Source organism: Salvia hispanica, chromosome 4 (genome assembly GCF_023119035.1).
Source record: "Salvia hispanica cultivar TCC Black 2014 chromosome 4, UniMelb_Shisp_WGS_1.0, whole genome shotgun sequence".
NCBI lineage: Eukaryota > Viridiplantae > Streptophyta > Magnoliopsida > Lamiales > Lamiaceae > Salvia > Salvia hispanica.
In genome coordinates, this window is record NC_062968.1 from 1761593 (window position 1) to 1781396 (window position 19804).

The 19804-nt window shown below is 41.0% G+C and overlaps 1 protein-coding gene and 1 pseudogene across 1 annotated transcript; both read right to left on the reverse strand.

Annotated features, from left to right (window-relative positions):
* Positions 1 to 1425: 1425 nt before the first annotated feature.
* LOC125185640 lies at positions 1426 to 12624 on the reverse strand (annotated as a pseudogene).
* Positions 12625 to 12773: 149 nt separating this feature from the next.
* Positions 12774 to 18149, reverse strand: LOC125218690 (lectin-related protein-like). Its single transcript, XM_048120421.1, has 2 exons — positions 17404 to 18149; positions 12774 to 12974 (listed from the first exon to the last, which is right to left on the reverse strand). Exon 1 carries the CDS (start codon positions 18009 to 18011, stop codon positions 17424 to 17426), a length of 588 nt encoding a protein of 195 aa, XP_047976378.1. The 5' UTR covers positions 18012 to 18149; the 3' UTR covers positions 12774 to 12974; positions 17404 to 17423.
* Positions 18150 to 19804: the final 1655 nt, after the last annotated feature.

Consider the following 19804-nt stretch of genomic DNA (forward strand, 5'->3'; position numbering starts at 1 on the left):
TAATATGCAGTGCACAAAGATAAAATGATTTCGAGCATTTGTCGCTCCATATCCTGTTTGGCTCCACGCCATTTTCACTCTCTTCTCCTGCAGAGAAATACAAATGAGAATCAACAATTTACACTTTCAATGCTTCCTTTTTAGTGAGATTAATCTGAAATTTTACCGGAATTCAGCAGCTTGCAATGAGTGATCAGAGATATGATCGTTTCCTCGCCATTGATTGATGTTGAGGTTGAGCTATTCTTCATCTCTGATACAAATCCAAAAATTAACTCGCTAGTCTTAAAATAAAATGGCAAATCAATAAATCGCGCACACAAGACACGCACCTGTGGTGAAAAAACCAATGATTAGAAGCAACGATGTGACGGAAAAATATACACGATTCTCACATTTACACTTTCATTGTAAAACCTCTCATTCACTTACGATTTTAGCTGCCCTTTAATTATACATTTTTAATTTAATATAATTTTTTATTTAAATTAGAATCTTGTAAATTTATTCAAAACTCTCCCAAAACTCCCCAATTATATATTGTATGTATTGATATCATTATATTATTTAACTAATAAACAACATATCCTAAAATCTCTTAAATACTTGGAGCGGAAAGAGCATGTGCTAAACTTGAATTGGACCAAATTTCCTGATTTTACATACATATTTATTCCTACATATTTCGAACATTTTTTATTTTAAAAACGATGTTGTATCAATATCGGACTGGTCATTCAAAATTAAATTGGTCCAATTACGAAATTAATCTTGTCAGTAATAGGCAAATTCTGCTTTACATATACCAACCCAACAGAATGTGAACAACTCAACACTGGATATTGGGCCACAAAAGCCCATGGTTTATAGATGTCCATTAAGCTAGCTAGGTATTGGACTTATTGAACACTTCTGCAATCATATCGTTTGATTATATGTAGTGTTAAATCAAAATACCTATTATAATGTGAGTACGTGCATATTGACATTATTCCAACATAATCAGATTGTTTACATCTCAAGAATAAACAAAATACTCCCTCCGTTCCATAGCAGTAGAGTCATTTTGCCATTTTTGTACGTTTCATAGTAGTAGAATCATTTCCTTTTTTGGTAAAAGTCAACACATTTCTTCTCACCTACTTTACTCTCTCTTACTTTATTCTCTCTACATCTCTCTACCTTTTTCATTTCCTACTTTATTCTTCATTTACTTAACTCACCTAACACAACTTTTTCTTAATCTCCGTGCCGTAAAGAAATGCCTCCACTACTATGGAACGGAGGGAGTAAATGATTTAGTGTTTAGCTTTAGGACCAAATGTCCCAAGGGCGAAATAATCAAATCTCATAGTCTCCAAACAAGAGTCTCCTGACACAAGACCGCACCCCTTTAACCGATCGACTAACGGTCGTATCATCACCTCATCTCGAATGCAATAGCGCTGTAGAAGCATCAACAGAAGCACCAGAAGAAGAAGTGGCAGTAGAGCCATGACTATAACCCGAAGACGAATAAGTCGTATCAGAGCCATGACAATAACCCGAAGACGAATAAGTCGTAACAGATGCATAAATCAAAGACGCAACACTAGATGGCGGCGGCGGAGCACCATAGGTAGGTACCGGCATTTTGGGCGGCAATTGAGGTGGCGACTCCCCTTCGAACCCTAGAACCCGCACCACCTCCTTCATTGACGGTCGAAGCCCATCAACCGGATGCGCGCACCACAACCCCACCACCATCAACCTCTCCATCTCCCTCTCATCATACCCCTCCAAACTCACATCCACCGCCTCCAACGGTCGCCCCGTGCCGTACAACTCCCACACCCACTCCACCGTCCTCACCTGCCCCCATATCGGTCGCCTCCCCATCGAAATCTCCAGCGCTACTATCCCGAAATTGTACACATCCGACTCCTTGCTCGCCCTTCCCGTCATGACGCACTCGGGTGCCATGTAGCCCATCGTGCCGGCCAGGATCGTCGTCTGCGACCCCTTGTCGTGGTCGATGAGCCTGGCCAGCCCGAAGTCGCCTAGCTTAGCATTAAAGGCCGAGTCGAGCATGACGTTGATCGACTTGATGTCTTGGTGGACCACGCACTGCTCCCACTCCTCGTGCAGGTACAGCAGCGCCGCCGCGAGCCCCCGCGCGATCTTGAACCGAGTCTCCCAGTTCAATGGGGGATTTTTTCTATTGAAGAGGTGAGAGTTTAAGATGCCATTTGGTTGGAGTTCATACACCAGAAGAAGCTCACACTTCTCGTGGCACCAGCCTATGAGTTGTACTAGGTTCATGTTGTACAAAAACGTCAATTTTTAGGGATGTTGTTTTGAAAACATGATCGATTTATGTTTATACCTGTGGCGTAGCTGGGTGATGATCTTCACCTCCGACACGTACTCCTTTGCTCCTTGCTTCGAGTTCTTGGAAACCCGCTTCACCACCACATACCAGTCTAGATTCTTCAAGAAGCCTCGGAAGACTCCACCAAATCCGCCCTCGCCTAGCTTGCTTTCCTCCGCAAAATTACCGATGGCGGCCACAAGCTCTCCGTAGGAGAATCTTCTAGGCCCACTCCTGTAGAGATTAATTGCTTAGTTGCAATTAAGTAGTTGATGATTGTGAGCCGTTCGATGGCATAGCTGATTTGAGATCAGATCCTAGCCTTAGGATCATTTTTGTTTTGTTGTTTAGTTAGTTTGAGCATAAGAAAGGGGGTTATGGCTTTTGAGCATTTCAATTGTAATTTTCCCGATTTGAATCAATACACAAAAATTCCTCCCAGAAAACTCTCGCGATCTCATTCTTCTTCCCTTTCATTTCTTTGTCACCTTCGATCAACAATCCTTCAAGTGGCGCCGTCTGTGGGAAGGGCGGAGGTGGCGGCCTATTATTGAGATCGATTGAGCTCACGATCGAAAACGATGGCTTCAAGATTTGAGGCCGAAAAATTCACCGGCAAGAATGATTTCAGTCTATGGAGGATGAAGGTCCGAGCGATGCTGATTCAATAAGGGATGGCAGAGGCGTTGAATAAGGATGATCCGACGGTGGTGCTCGACGAGAAAGCCATGGCTAAGCGAGCAGATATTCTTGCTAAAGCACACAGTGTTGTGGTGTTGAGTCTCGGTGACAAGGTTCTCCGAGAGGTGTCGAAGGAGACCACGGCGTTGGGGATCTTTGAGAAATGCGAAGAGCTGTACATGACAAAATCGCTTGCGAATCGGCTCTTTATGAAGCAACGATTGTATGCTTATCGGTTTTCGGAGGAGAGGAACATTATGGAGCAATTGGAAGGTTTCAGTAAGGCTATAGACGATCTTGAGAACATTGACGTTAAGATTGAGGATGAAGACAAGGAAATTCTTCTACTAAATGCCTTGCCAAAGGTGTATGATCAAATGAGGGATGCGATTCTCTTTGGCAGGGAAGGGACTGTCACATTGCAACAAGTCTAGTCAGCGTTGAGATCCAAAGAGCCCCAAAGAAATGGAGATCCTGCAAATGCATCAGCTCCAGAAAGCTTGAATATAAAGAAATTCAAGGCAAAAAAGGGGTTCAAGAAGGAGAAAGAAGCCCTAAAATCTGGTGGCAGTGAGCAGAAGGAGACTCAGGCTTGCCATTGGTGCAAGAAGCCCGACCATTTGAAGAAAGATTGCTTCGCTTGGAAGAGAAAGCAGACACAAGAAGGTACAAATCCCAAACCTAGCTCTGATCGTATTGAGGAACAAGAAACTACACATGCATTGAATGTCATGGAGAAATTGTGTGGTGAGAACTGGATTCTAGATTCAGGGTGCAGTCTGCATATGTGCCCAAGTCTTGAACTATTTGAGGAAATCTCAGAGGCTCATGGGTCTATTGTGTTGGGGAATAATCAAGTGTGCCAAATCAAGGGAATTGGAAAGATTCGATTCAGATTAGATGATAACTCAACTGCCATCTTGAGTGAAGTGAGGTACATCCCTGAGGTGAAAAGAAACCTAATCAGCCTTGGATTGCTGGAAAGAAAAGGATGCTCCTTCCATTCATCTGATGGGAGCATGGAAATAAGGAAGGGTGGAGTTGTGATCATCAAAGGAAGGAGGAATGGTAGCTTATATTACCTCTGTGGATCAGCCATCAGAGCAACTAATCTGGTAAAGTAAGTCAAGTCAAAATCCATTGAGCTCTGGCATATGAGGCTAGGACATTCAGCTGATGGAAGTATCAGAGAACTAATGAAAAAAGAAGTGATCCATGGCACTGAGGAGAGAATTGGTCCACAGTGTGAGGAGTGTATCCTTGGCAAAGCAAAGAAACTTCCATATCAGAAAGGTATACACACTTCTAAGGCTCCTCTAGACTATGTGCATAGTGACTTGTGGGGGCCATCCCCGGTCTTGTCAGTTGGTGGAGGCAAATACTACATGACTATAATAGATGACTACTCTAGGAAGTATTGGGTGTATATACTTAAAGAGAAGTCAGAAGCTTTCTCTAAGTTCAAAGAGTGGTGTGCTGTTGTTGAAAAGGAGAAAGGATGTGTGGTGAAATGCTTAAGGACTGACAATAGTTTAGAATTTGTGTCCAAAGAATTTGATTCATACTGTCTGGGTAAGGGAATAAAAAGACACAGAACTGTTCCCTTAAACCCTCAACAGAATGGAGTTGCAGAAAGGGCTAATAGAACTATTATGGAGAGGGTGAGATGCATGTTGTTCACTTCAGGCATGGAAAAGAGGTTTTGGGCAGAAGCTGTGGCTACTGCAGTGAAGTTGATCAATAAGTGTCCATCCTCTAGTATTGATGGGGACACTCCAGACCTGAGGTGGTATGGCAGCTATGGAGATTATTCTAATCTGAGGATTTTTGGGAGCAAGGCCTATGCATATTTAAAGCAAACGAAGTTAGATGCAAGGGCCTTGAGGTGTGTGATGTTGGGATATCAGTCAGGAGTAAGGGTTATAGGCTCTGGCCTGGGAATCAAAAAGTCATTATTAGCAGGGATGTGATATTTACTGATATGCCTTTTAAAAATGTAGAGAAGCCTAGTGAGGAGTCTCAGCTTGGTTCTAGTTTTGAGGTGGAGGCTAAGGGAGCATCTGATGACAGTGTTTCATCTGATACATCTGATCAAGATAAACTTGAAAATGAGGCTGAACTTCCTGATTTGAGGGATTATCAGCTAGCTCGAGACAGAACCAGAAGGCAGAATGTAAGACAACCATCCAGATATGCTGACTCGGAAATGCTCTATTTTGCTTTGTCTATTGCTGAGGAAATAGAGTTCTTTGAACCTGCTTCATACAAGGAAATAGAGTTCTTTGAACCTGCTTCATACAAGGAAGCAATGAACTGCAGGGAAAGGGACAAATGGCTGAAAGCAATGATAGATGAAATCGATTCCCTCATTAAAAATGGCACCTGGGTTCTGGTGGACAGAGTGGATGGCAGGAAGTTTGTCAGTTGCAAATGGCTATTTAAAAGGAAGATTGAGTCAGCTGACAATGAGAAGATAAGGTTTAAAGCCAGGTTAGTAGCTCGGGGATTTACACAAGAGCATGGTGTTGACTATCAGGAAGTGTTTTCACCTGTACTTAAACACACTTCTATAAGGATTTTGTTGGCTGTGGTTGCAAAGATGGACTGGGAGCTTGAGCAATTGGATGTAAGAACTGCATTCTTACATGGGGATCTAGAAAAGACCATATATATGTCTCGGCCAGAAGGCTTTGTCAAGCCAGGTATGGAGAACAAAGTGTGTTTGCTCAAAAAGAGCATATATGGCTTTAAGCAAGCCAGTAGACAATGGCATAAGAAATTTGATGGCCATGTGTTGAGAAATGGATTTGTGAGGTCTAAATATGATGAATGTGTATATATAAAGAAGAGGAAAGGAGTTGTTGTTGCTTATTTGCTGCTATATGTAGACGATATGTTGGTGGCAGGGGCATCAAAGCTGGAAGTTCAGAAGGTGAAGGATGACCTGGGCTCAGCTTTTGATATGAAGGATCTAGGTGGAGCTAAGAGGATTTTGGGAATGAATATAGTCAGAAATAGAAGAAAGAAGGAAATTTGGCTGAACGAAAGTGACTACATTTCCAGAATAATCTCTAAGTTCAGAATGAGAGATTCCAAGACAACAGGAACACCCATGGCTGTACACTTCAGATTATCTATGGAGCAGGCACCAAAGGATGAAGAAGAAAGGCTGGAGATGCATCAATTCCATATGTAAACATTGTGGGGAGTGTGATGTATGCAATGATTGGAACTAGGCCAGATGTGGCACAAGCTATCAGTACTACCAGATTTATGAGCAACCATGGCAGAGAACATTGGCTGGCTTTAAGATGGATACTAAGATATCTTAAGGGAGCTGGAAACTTAGGGATTCTATTCAAGCCTGGTGCAGATACTAAAAGTGAGGCTTTAATGGGATTCTGTGATAGTGATTTTGCTTGGAGTGTTGATACTAGAAAGTCCCAATCCGGCTACATATTCACCATGTATGGTGCTGCAGTGAGCTGCAAATCGGGCCTGAAAAATGTGGTGGCCCTATCTACAACCGAGGCTGAGTACATTGCCCTTACATCGTCTGTGAAGGAAAGCTTTTGGCTTAAGGGGATTGCTGCTGATTTTGGGGTGGAGCAGCAAGCAATACCTATAGGTTGTGACAACAATGAGGCTTTGAGTTTGGCAAAGCACCAAGTGTTTCATGAGCGTAGCAAGCACATTGATGTGCGGTTACATTTTGTTAGAGAGGAAGTTGAGAAAGGAAGGGTGAAGCTCTTCAAGGTCGACATTGCAGAGAACCCTGCAGATATGCTCACAAAGCCACTAGCTAAGGAGAAGTTTGAACTTTGTCTGAAACTGGTTGGCTTGTGCAGATACTGATAATTCCATCTAAGCAATGAAGGTGGAGATTTGTAGAGATTAATTGCTTAGTTGCAATTAAGTAGTTGATGATTGTGAGCCGTTCGATGGCATAGCTGATTTGAGATCAGATCCTAGCCTTAGGATCATTTTTGTTTTGTTGTTTAGTTAGTTTCGGCATAAGAAAGGGGGTTAGGGCTTTTGAGCATTTCAATTGTAATTTTCCCGATTTGAATCAATAAACAAAAATTCCTCCCAGAAAACTCTCGCGATCTCATTCTTCTTCCCTTTCACTTCTTTGTCACCTCCGATCAACAATCCTTCAACTCCCCTTCTGAAACTCCATCTCCATTGCCGAAACATCCCCGTCCTCCTCCTCATCCTCATCCTCCTCGCCCCCATTTCTCCCTCCTCTTTTCTTTATCCATAGCCAGTATCCCACCAAAACTAGCCCAACTGCTGCCGCCGCAGATAAACCCACAATAAACCCGACCGGTTGCTACCCGGTTCAGGTTCAGGGCCCGTAACATTATTACGTGGTGAGTCCACAATTTTCAGATCCAGAGTGGAATTGAAACTCCATGATTTAACATTGTTTTTCTGAAAACATTCTCCCGTCGCTGCAGAGAACCCGATTCGACATACTCCGGTAGATAATCGCGGAGATCGACAGTGTACTCGAAACCCGAAACCCGAGCCGTTCGATCCACAAACTCCGTAAAATTAACCAAAAACTTCTTAGAAGAAGACCTATAACTAATCCAAGCCTCACTCACCCTCGCCTCCGTTAGATTATTCCTCCACGGCTCCGACGCGGCGGAGATCAGGGACCGCACGTCGAACCCCACGTGCCGAAAAGGCGGATCCCAGGGGTTCGCAAACGTGTCGAACTCAACCCGCCACGAATGGGTCCACAGACACATTCGCGGTGGCGTTGTGAAATGCCCGACCAAGGCTGGCGCCGGAGGAATTCTCCGGAATAGAGGAATTAACCGAAGCTAGAAAAAAAGCGAGCCCGTCGGCTTCGCAGTTGGGGTCATCGGCCTGGATGACGAAGGAGAAGTGGGTGCGGCGTAGGTGGTGCGGCCGGTGCCGAGGGAACTGAGGCGGCTGCTCTCGTCGGTGGTGACCTAGAGGCCTTCTCGGGAGATGTAGGCGTCGCCTTCGAGCATGATCTGGCAGTTGGAGTGCTCGGGGGCAATGGCAGAGAGGTTGAACGATAGCGGCGCAGATAAATTTGTTGCGATAAGAAGTAGGAAATAGAGTGAATGGTTGATCATCGTTGAAATTGAAGCAGCCATGGATGGATGGATGGATATTGAAACCTTTGGTTTTGTTAGTTTAGCAGCATTTTAAAAACCGGTTTGGACCGGCCGGTCGGACCGGTTCGGTCGCGAACCGGTGACCTCTCTGGTCCAATTCACCATATAAAATCGGTGGAGCTTTGAACCGTTTAGGACCGAGTGAACCGGCCGATTGGACCAAAAACTGGGAACCGGTCTAACCGGTTACTTTTAACAATTTAAAAAAAAATTACACTAAACTTTCATTGCATATTAACTCATACTTGTATTGGACCTATGAATTTATAAAAACTAGCTTAAAAAATCATTTGTGTCTTTCTTTATAGAAGTATTCCACAAGATTGTTCTTTCATTTTTCAATGCGGAATGAAAAGCTTGTTTTATAGTCATCTTTTACAATCTTTTGCCTTTTCTTTTCAATGTGGGATGTAGTTTGTTTTGTTAATATGTACTACTTCGTACTATATCAACTATCAACTATATACTAATTGTATATGTATAATTAAAAGCTATATACATATTTTATATCATAACTAAAATTAATAAATCTTAATTAACTTTCAAATAAAGTTTTAATTACTAATACTTAGGTTGAAAATAAAATAACAAGAATATATAATGGGAGAAGTGTTCATAACATGAAAAGTAATACTCCCTCTGTCCCATTAAAAATGCAACGTTTTCCTTTTTGGGTTGTCCCACTAAAAATGAAACGTTCCTAAAATGGAAACATCACTCTCTCTAATTTTCTCTCTCTCCTACTTTACTCTCTCTTCATCAACTCACAAAACAACACTGCATAAAATCCCGTGCCGGTAACCAAATGTTTCATATTTATTGGGACGGAGGGTGTACATAGTATAATAAGCATATGAATATGTATTTTTACATTACTAGTATTACTCGTTAAGAATTGGTATATATATGCTTTATCTGTACTTATATATCTATATATTATTTAAAATTAAATTACATATTGCATTAATGCTTGTTTATTTACATGTTTTGAAACCAAGTGTTTTATAATAAATATGTATTTAATTAATGGGGTGTGTTAGGATTCTTACAACATTTTAGTGTAAAACACAACACAAATCATAACCCTTGGATTCTTAGATTGGATGGATGTGATAAGCTACATTATTATACTTAAAATGTACATCATTAGCCGAGGTACATTATTGGAATGGAAATGTACATTATTAGACTAAAATGCTACATTATTATCCTAGGTACATTATTAGCCTAAAAATCTACATTATTAGATGACACATGACATTAATCTGACCGTTAGATCACCAGATCTAATGGACTGCAAGTGTTTTAAGTTTTACTTATACTTAGCATTTTGATATGAATACATCCCTTTAATTATATACTCATATATATATATATATATATATATATATATATATAGGGGTGTGTTAGGGTCCTTACAGCATCTTAGTGTAAAACACAGCACTAATCACAGCCCTTGGATCATTAGAGTGGATGGTTGTGATTAGTTACATTATCATACTAAAAATCTACATTATTAGCCGAGGTACATTATTAGACTAGAAATGTACATTGTAAGACTAAAACTGTACATTATTAAACTAAAATGCTACATTATTATCCGAGCTACATTATTAGTCTAAAATTCTACATCATTAGATGACACGTGGCATTAATCTAACCGTTAGATCATAAGATCCAATGGACTGCAAGTGTTTTGAGTTTTACTTATACTTAGCGTTCTGACCTGAATACATCCCTATATATATATATATGTGTGTGTGTGCTACAATAAAACGGTTCGACCGATGGTTCGACCGGTTGGACCAGTTGAACCGTGAACCAGTAGCCTTGCCGGTTCGCTCGCCGGTCCAGTTCTAAAAACATTGGACTTTAGCATTTATATGTAATTTAATTAATGTGCATCGCGCCAAATGGAGCCCAAAATGTAATCATGGAGGTTGATATATTACTATTCAACATCACATTTTTAGTTATTTTTTGAGTTATTTAAGTGAGTAGTAGTTGGAATAAAAAGTTGTTAGTTTTTGTCTCAGTTTAACTTTGTCTTAAAAATATTGAATTGCTGGATTTATTAAAGATATGTCGAATTTTCAGTTTGGTATATTTTGTCGAGAGATTTCGGTACCGTAGCAATATAAATTTTCATATATAGCGGCATATCAAAATTTTGATATATACCGTAATTTTTGCTATATCGTACCAAAATCTAGTACCGTATGGTATTGAAGTTGAAATTGATCGTATCGAACATTTGATATAATGATGTACCAAAATTTTTGATAAAATGAGATATGATATTATGCACTCAAACCAAATTTTCAGCACCAAATTATTTCACCTAGCAATTTCTACAGAGAAAATAAAAGTCAAATGTATGTGGAAAAGTAAAATTTAATGTATTATTAGTATTGAAATGGTCTTTTCCATCTCCTGCTTAACTCAATTGAATATTCAACCTGTTGTCTTGGCCTCCTACAATCAATAGAAGGAGTAGTACATTACTCATGGTTTATATCACTCTTTTTTCTTTTCTTTTTTCCTTTTTGTCAATGAATACTTACAATAGATATCATTATTCTTTAGGTGGGAAGGTCGACTAAATGAAGTTAAACTAGCGTAATGTAAAGAGAGAATGCACAAAGTGGTTTGCTTGATGAATTCACAAGTGCAAATAACAGTCACGAATAAATAAAATAACGTAATAATCAAAATTCATAATCTCTAAACGAATTGAGAATCTCCTGACAATAAGACCACACCCCTTTAGCCTCAGCCGATTGATTCACGGTTGTGTCATCACCTCATCTCGAATGCAATAGTGCCGCAGAAGCATCAACAGAAGCACCAGAAGAAGAAGTGGCAGTAGAGCCATGACTATAACCCGAAGACGAATAAGTCGCATCAGATGCATAATTCAAAGACGCAACACTAGATGACGGCAGCGGAGCACCATAGGTAGGTACCGGCATTTTGGGCGGCAATAGAGGTGGCGATTCCCCTTCGAACCCTAGAACCCGGACCACCTCCTTCATCGACGGGCGAAGCCCGTCATCCGGATGCGCGCACCACAACCCCACCACCATCAACCTCTCCATCTCCCTCTCATCATAACCTCCACACCCCTCCAAACTCCCATCCGATGCCTCCAACGGCCGCCCCGTCCCGTACAACTCCCATACCCACTCCACCGTCCTCAATTGCCCCCAAATAGGTCGCTTCCCCGTCGAAATCTCCAGTGCAACTATCCCAAAACTATACACATCTGACTCCTTACTTGCCCTTCCCGTCATCACGCACTCGGGTGCCATGTATCCCATGGTGCCGGCTAGGATCGTTGTCTGCGAACCCTTGTTGTGGTCGACGAGCCTGGCCAGCCCGAAGTCACCGAGCTTGGCGTTGAAGGCCGAGTCGAGCATGACGTTGCTCGACTTGATGTCTCGGTGGACCACGCACTGCTCCCACTCCTCGTGTAGGTACAGTAGCGCCGCCGCAAGGCCCCGTGCAATCTTGAACCGCGTCTCCCAGTTCAAAGGGGGATTTTTTTTGTTGAAGAGGTGAGAGTCTAAGCTGCCATTTGGTTGGAGTTCATACACCAGAAGGAGCTCACGCTTCTCGTGGCACCAGCCTATGAGTTGTACGAGGTTCCTGTTGTACAAAACCAGCATTTCTCAAAAAAATAAAAAATTTAGAAACTTTGAAATTGAAAAACGAACAAATTCATCGCTTCCGATTACAGACAACACAATCAATTTATGTTTATACCTGTGGCGTAGCCGGCTGATGATCTTCACTTCCGACGCATACTCCTTAGCTCCTTGCTTCGAGTTCTTGGAAACTCGCTTCACCGCCACATACGAGTCCATATTCTTCAAGAAGCCTCGGAAGACTCCGCCAAATCCTCCCTCACCTAGCTTGCTTTCCTCCGCAAAATTACCCGTGGCGGCCGCAAGTTCTCCGTAGGAGAATCTTCTAGGCCCACTCCCCTTTCGAAATTCCATCTCCATAGCCGAAACATCCCCGTCCTCCTCCTCGTCCTCCTCATCCCCATTTCTCCCTCCTCTTTTCCTTCTCCATAGCCAGTATCCCACCAAAACCAGCCCAACCACTGCCGCCGTAGATAAACCCGCAATCAACCCCACCGGTTTGCTACCTGGTTCAGGGCCAGGACCGGTAACATTAGGTGGCGTAGGCGTATCCTCGGGGTTAGGGCCGGTGACATTACGTTGCGTATCTTCGATTTTCAGTTCCAGAGTGGAACTGAAACTCCATGATTTGACATTGTTTGTCTGGAAGCAGCCTCCAGTCGATGCAGAGAACCCGATTTCGACAAACTCCGGTAGAATAGTCCGAAGATCTATAGTGTATTCAATACTCGTTAATTGAGGCGGTTGTACATTAAACTCATTAAAAGTGACTCGAAATTTCATGTTTGAAGAATTATAACTAATCCAAGCATCAGTTATATTCCCCTCTGTTGAAAATTGGTCCTCATTCTACATAATTCTAGAAATAGAAAGTTCTTACTTTTTTGCCATATGTATAAATCTAGAATTATGTAGACTAAATTAGAGATAAGGATGGAATTATAGATAAGGATAAGAATAGAATTATAGATAAACATGATATTAGTGATAATGAGATAAGGATTACCTTATCCATTATCAACTATAAATATGTATGTAACGTGTAGTTTCTAATAGTGAAAAGAGAACTATATTCTACTTAAACAAGGACTCCCTCATTCAAATATATTCTACTAACCATCAGTTCTCCCTTCCAAAAACCATCCTCATCAAATATACTTCTAAAAATCATCAGTGGTATCAGAGCTCGGTTGGATCATTAAACTGGGCGTAGCTAGTTTTCACTACACCTTTCCAATCCCATATCTAATTTCCCACTATGGCCACATCTTCAAGTAACCATCAAATACCAATCCCTACTTTTTCAGGAGAAAACTATAACTATTGGGCTATTAAAATGAGGACGTACTTTATGTCCCAAAGCCTATGGGATATTGTCGATAAGGGATATACTATTCCCGAAGATCTATCCGCTTTGTCTGCAACTGACAGAGCAAAGTTTAACAAGGAGATGGAGAAGGACAACTTGGCTCTCTACACACTACAGATGGCTATGGCGGAGTCCATATTTCCGAGAATCAGCGGAGCTCAAACATCAAAGGAGGCTTGGGATACACTTAAAGAAGAATATCAAGGGAGTGAGAAGGTACGTCATCTCAAATTACAAACTCTTAGAAGAGATTTAGAGAATATGAGAATGAAAGAATCTGAGACCGTAAAGGATTACTATACTCGGCTAAGAGAGATAGTCAATCAATTAAAAGCCTATGGAGAAACCATTACGGATACGAGAGTAGTTGAAAAAATTCTAATTACTCTCCCAGCCAAATTTGATCCAATTGTTACGACAACGGAAGAAACTAAAGACCTAAGTAAGTTGTCGGTAACAGAATTAATAGGCTCACTTGAAGCTTATGAGAAAAGACTGAGTATGCGTCAATATGAACCTGCTGAAAACGCATTTCAGTCTAAGTTTAATGTACGGTCTCAGAATTCTCATATTCGGGGGAGAAATTTTGAAGAAAAGAAAAAGAAAAATGAATCAAGTGATGGTGGAAAGAAAAAATATTCACCCTGCGGGATTTGCAAAAAGACGAGCCATCTAGAAAAAGATTGTTGGTTTAAAAACAAACCACAATGCAAAAACTGTGAGAAGTTCGGCCATGAAGAAAAAGATTGTCGCCTTCGCAAAAAATATCAAGCTAATTTTTCAGAAGAAAACGAGTGCGAAGAGAATATATTTTACGCCTGCCACGCTGCATCAGAAGTGAAGAATGAAGCTTGGTTTATAGATAGCGGCTGCAGCAATCATATGACCGGAGATGAGAAGCAATTCAGAGACATCGACAGAACAATCAAATCTCAAGTTAAGCTTGGGAATGGAGAACTTGTAGATGTTGAAGGAAAAGGAACTATTGCTGTCAACACCAACAAAGGTACGCGTCTCATCAAAGATGTGCTGTTAGTTCCTAAACTTGATGCTAATCTACTAAGTGTGGGTCAAATGATGGAGAAAGGATATTCACTGATCTTTAAAGGTGATTCATGCACAATTTATGATAACAAAAATAAAGATCTAGTGGTAGCAGAGATAAAGATGCAGAAACAGAGGAACTTTCCACTCTGCTGGCGATACGTAGAAGCCGCACTAAAAGTTCAGGAAGATCCATCATGGCTATGGCACCGAAGGTTCGGGCATTTCAATCTACATGGGTTGAAGATACTTCACCAGAAAAATATGATGAGAGATCTTCCACCCATCCAACCAAATGATGCAGTGTGTGGAAAATGTATGGAAGGCAAACAACACAGGAAGCCATTTCCTTCAGGCAAAACATGGAGAGCTAAGAAGGTTCTGGAGCTAATACACACTGACGTGTGTGGTCCGATGAGGACTCCGACATTTGAGAATAACAGGTACTTCATCCTCTTCATTGATGACTTTACAAGAATGACTTGGGTCTATTTCATGAAAGAAAAATCAGAAGTCTTGACTATCTTTAAGAGATTCAAAAGTCTAGTGGAGAATCAAAGCGGACGAAGAATTAAAGTTCTACGAAGTGACAGAGGAACAGAATATACCTCCAATGAGTTTAACAAGTTTTGCGAGGATGAAGGAATTCATCATCAGCTCACTGTCGGGTATGCACCTGAGCAAAATGGCGTCTCGGAGAGGAAAAATAGAACAATTATGGAGATGGCAAGGACGATGCTAGCAGAAAAAGATATGCCGAAAGAATTCTGGGCAGAAGCTGTATATACTGCAGTTTATCTGCTGAACAGATGTCCAACAAAAGCTGTGTTAAATAAAACTCCAATTGAAGCATGGAGCGGAAGAAAGCCATCGGCACAACATCTAAGAGTTTTCGGGAGTATCTGCTATGCTCACATCCCAAAAGAGAAAAGACACAAGCTGGAGGAAAAAACACAGAAAGGTATATTTCTCGGCTATAGCACTCAATCAAAGGGATACAAGATCTACCACCTTGAAACAGGAAAGATAATTGTCAGCCGAGACGTAGAATTTGATGAAAGCGCAACATGGAATTGGAAAGAAGAAAAAGTTGAAAGACAGAATGTAATGGTCCCACGACCACGCCACTCTAGCGAAGCTCAAGAAGAAGAAGAAGATGACCAGACTCCTCCACAGTCTCCAAGTCCAAGGATGCCAACGACATCACCATCAATAAACAGGGAAGAATCCTCTCCAGATTCGACTCCAAGAAAAGTAAGGTCACTCAGACAGATCTACGAGACATGCAACTTCATAACCACGGAACCAGAAAGTTTTGAAACTGCTGTCCAGCAAAAAGAATGGGTTAAAGCCATGGAGGAAGAAATCAAGATGATCGAGAAAAATAAAACATGGGAAGCAGCTGATTTACCTCGTAATAAAGAAGTCATTGGTGTTAAGTGGGTCTATAAGACAAAACTTAACCCTGATGGCTCAATTCAGAAACACAAGGCAAGATTGGTTGCAAAGGGCTATTCACAATTACCAGGAATCGACTATAACGAGACTTTTGCTCCAGTTGCTCGCATGGATACTATAAGGGCGCTCATTGCACTAGCAGCTCAAAAAGAATGGAAATTATATCAGCTAGACGTCAAGTCTGCATTCCTCAATGGCTACCTTCAAGAAGAGATCTACGTCGAGCAACCTCAAGGGTTCGAGATTGAAGGCCAAGAAAACAAAGTCCTACGACTAAAGAAAGCACTATATGGATTGAAGCAAGCTCCAAGAGCCTGGTATAGTCGAATTGATGACTATTTCACAAGTCAAGGATTCGAAAGAAGTGAAAGTGAGCCTACACTCTACATCAAGACCCGAGGTAACAATAACAGACTCATTGTTTCTCTATATGTGGACGATCTTATCTATACAGGAAACAATGAAGAAATGATTAAAGAGTTCAAAGAAGATATGATGAAAAGTTTCGAAATGACGGACCTTGGGCAAATGCACTACTTCCTCGGCATTGAGGTAAATCAAGATGAGAAGGGAATATTTATCTCCCAGGAGAAATATATAGAAAATTTGCTTAAACGCTTCAAGATGGAAGGTTGTAAACCCGTGGCTACTCCCCTGGTCACAAATGAGAAGTTCAGCAAAGAAGATGGCACTCCGAAAGCCGATGCAGCTATCTATAGAAGTATCATTGGGAGTCTACTATATCTAACAGCTTCAAGACCAGATATCATGTATCCGACAAGTCTACTATCAAGATTTATGCAAGATCCAAGCCAAGTTCACTATGGAGCTGCAAAAAGAATTCTGAGATATTTACAGGGCACGCGAGATTATGGAATCTGGTACACACCAGAGTCTTCTTCAAAATTGATTGGCTACACAGATAGTGATTGGGGTGGATCAACGGATGATATGAAAAGTACATCTGGCTATACATTCTCACTTGGATCGGGCATATTCTCATGGTCATCAAAGAAGCAAGATTGTGTAGCACAATCCTCAGCAGAAGCTGAATATGTCGCAGCAGCATTAACAACAAGCCAAGCTATCTGGCTTAGACGTATTCTCGGATACATGGGTGAACATCAAGAAAAACCTACTGAGATATATTGCGACAATAAATCTGCAATAGCTATGGCAAAGAATCCCGTACAACATAGCAGAACTAAACACATTGCCATCAAATATCACTTTCTACGGGAGGCAACTACTGACAAGCAAATAGAGCTGAAGTATATTGGAACTGGAGACCAATTGGCAGATATCTTTACAAAGGCGCTTCCAAGACCAAGGTTTGAGATACTACGTGAAAAGCTCGGAGTTATTCGAATGAGCACCAAAGGGGAGTGTTGAAAATTGGTCCTCATTCTACATAATTCTAGAAATAGAAAGTTCTTACTTTTTTGCCATATGTATAAATCTAGAATTATGTAGACTAAATTAGAGATAAGGATGGAATTATAGATAAGGATAAGAATAGAATTATAGATAAACATGATATTAGTGATAATGAGATAAGGATTACCTTATCCATTATCAACTATAAATATGTATGTAACGTGTAGTTTCTAATAGTGAAAAGAGAACTATATTCTACTTAAACAAGGACTCCCTCATTCAAATATATTCTACTAACCATCAGTTCTCCCTTCCAAAAACCATCCTCATCAAATATACTTCTAAAAATCATCACCCTCCGTCAGATTGTTTCTCCACGGCGCATACACGGTGGAGTTCAGAGACCTCACGTCGATCCCCACGTGCGGGCCTTGCGGGTCGTAGAACTCAGAAGTAGAGAATGTGTCGAATTCGACCGCCACGAATGGGACTTCGGACATTAGAGGAGCATTTGCGGCGGACCATGGGGCGAGGCCGAGGCCGGCGCCGGAGGAGTTCGCCGGAATCGTGGAATTGAGCGGAGAGAGGAAGAAGGCGAGGCCGTCGGCGGCACAGTTGGGGTTTTCGGCCTGGATGACGAAGGAGAAGTGGGTGTAGAAGTCGGTCAAGTTGCCGGTCGCCTTGTCCCAGAGGTGCAGGGGTTCCGCGTAGGTGGCGCGGCCGGTGAGTTGGATGCCGCTGCTGCTCTTCTCGTTGTTGGTGACCTGGAGTCCTTCTGTGGATATGTAGGCGTCGCCTTGAATCATGATCTCGCGGTTGGTCTGATCAGTCGTGATGGCGGAGAGGTTGAAGGAGAGAGCAGAGGCGGTGGAGGTTGTCATAAGGAGTAGGAAATAGATTGAACAGTAGATCGTTGTTGAAGGCGCCATTGATGGACAGCTGCTGCTGCTTTTGCTCTGAAAACTCAGCTCAGCTATTATAAAAAGTCTAACGCGTCAAATGGAGAAAATAATCTTCATAAAATAACGTGTCCAATTTTAATACCTCCTTCCCCCAAAATTTGCTACACTTTGACTCGACACGGGTTTTAAGAAATATAATGGAAAATGAGTTGAAAAAATTAGTGGGATGTGGGTCCTACTTTTAAAGTATTAGTTTTACAATAAAATGTGAGTAGGAATGAGTTAGTGGAATATGAGATCCACTACCAAAAATGGTAAAAGTAAAGTGCATCAAATTTTCGGGGACGGACCGAAATAGTAAATTGTATCAAATTTTTCAGGGACAGAGGTAGTACTATTTTCCATTTTGCATTTACATTTTATTACAAGACTAATACTCCATCTGTCCATGAAAAAATGGACACATTGTGAATGATACGGATTTATTGTGGAATTGGTAAAGTAAGAGAGAAAGGAAAAAAAGCATAGAAAAGTAGTGTCAGTAGGAGAATAATTGTTGAAAACTTTCCTTTTTTAGACATGGTTTATTTTTTGTGGATGGAGGAAATAGAGTATACAGTATGATAGTTTCCGTAGTTACGATGATACACTTGCTGATTTGAATCCATTTTTAACACCTTAATTACTTCAAATCTTTTTATAAAACTAATTTTAAAGCTCTTTTTCATTTATTTTTCTTTATCTTTTTTAAAAATTTATGCTAAGTTAAAAATAATATATTTAACACCGAACTGAGAGAGTATTTGGTAATGAACGATTCAACTGAACTTGTAGCTGCCGACTCGTCTTTTGTTCGAGTTTGGAAACTAAAAGGTTTTTTTCTTGGACTATTATAATGGCAACAAGTCAGAGAGGACGACAAAGTCTTCTAATCAATCACTTGCACTATTTTTGGTTGCATGCTATTTTCATTTCCTTTCTTTGTAATATTCGAGTTTATTACTAGCACGTTCAAAGTTAAAAAAATCATTTTTATTTTGATATAATAAATCAATTATAGTATATTTCTTACTTTGTATCCATCCCATTCAATACAGGACTTTATACAATGAGTATTATTTTGTGAGTAAGGTAAATAGAGAATAAAGTACAAGAAAGATAAAAATATAGAAATTATATTACTCCACGTTTTAAGAAATGAATTATTTTTAGTGGGACAACAGTAACACTACAAAGAAAATGTGTAATTAAATATGGTATGGACCCACAGCATATTCTTCAACTTGAGACTTGTTAAACATTCTTTTAGCTACCGAGTTAACAAACATAATTATGAAAGCTACTGTACTTTATAGGAAATGAGGAATAGCTGAGATTGGGCCATTAGGGTGTCCACTGTAGTTGGCCGGCCAAGTCACAAAATCACGGCTGGGCCACCAACAGCCCATATTTTATACTATGGTGGATATGCCCAAGCCACCAAATAAATTATTTTTTTCAATTTGTTATATTTTAATTAAGAAAATGGGGAAAAATGGGTATATTTATAGAATTTGTGTAGGAATGGAGTAAAAAAAGGGATATATTTATAGAAATAAGAAAATAAAAAAAAATTGAAAATAGGGAGAGTCGCGGCTCGTGGCCGCTGCAGTAGGAGAGCCGCGGCCAGGGCACGCGAGTGGCGCTCTCGTGCCCTCCCGCCCCCCCCAACCCACACCACAAACGCTCATGTTTCGCACTATAGGGAGCCGCGGCTGGGCCACGGGAGAGCCACGAGCCGCGGCTCTCCTATAGTGGATCCTTTAACTATGATAGAGATG

What these genes read in the sequence shown, in the direction of transcription:
- LOC125218690 (XM_048120421.1), bottom strand. Translation starts at nt 18,011, where the DNA reads ATGGCGCCTTCAACAACGATCTACTGTTCAATCTATTTCCTACTCCTT.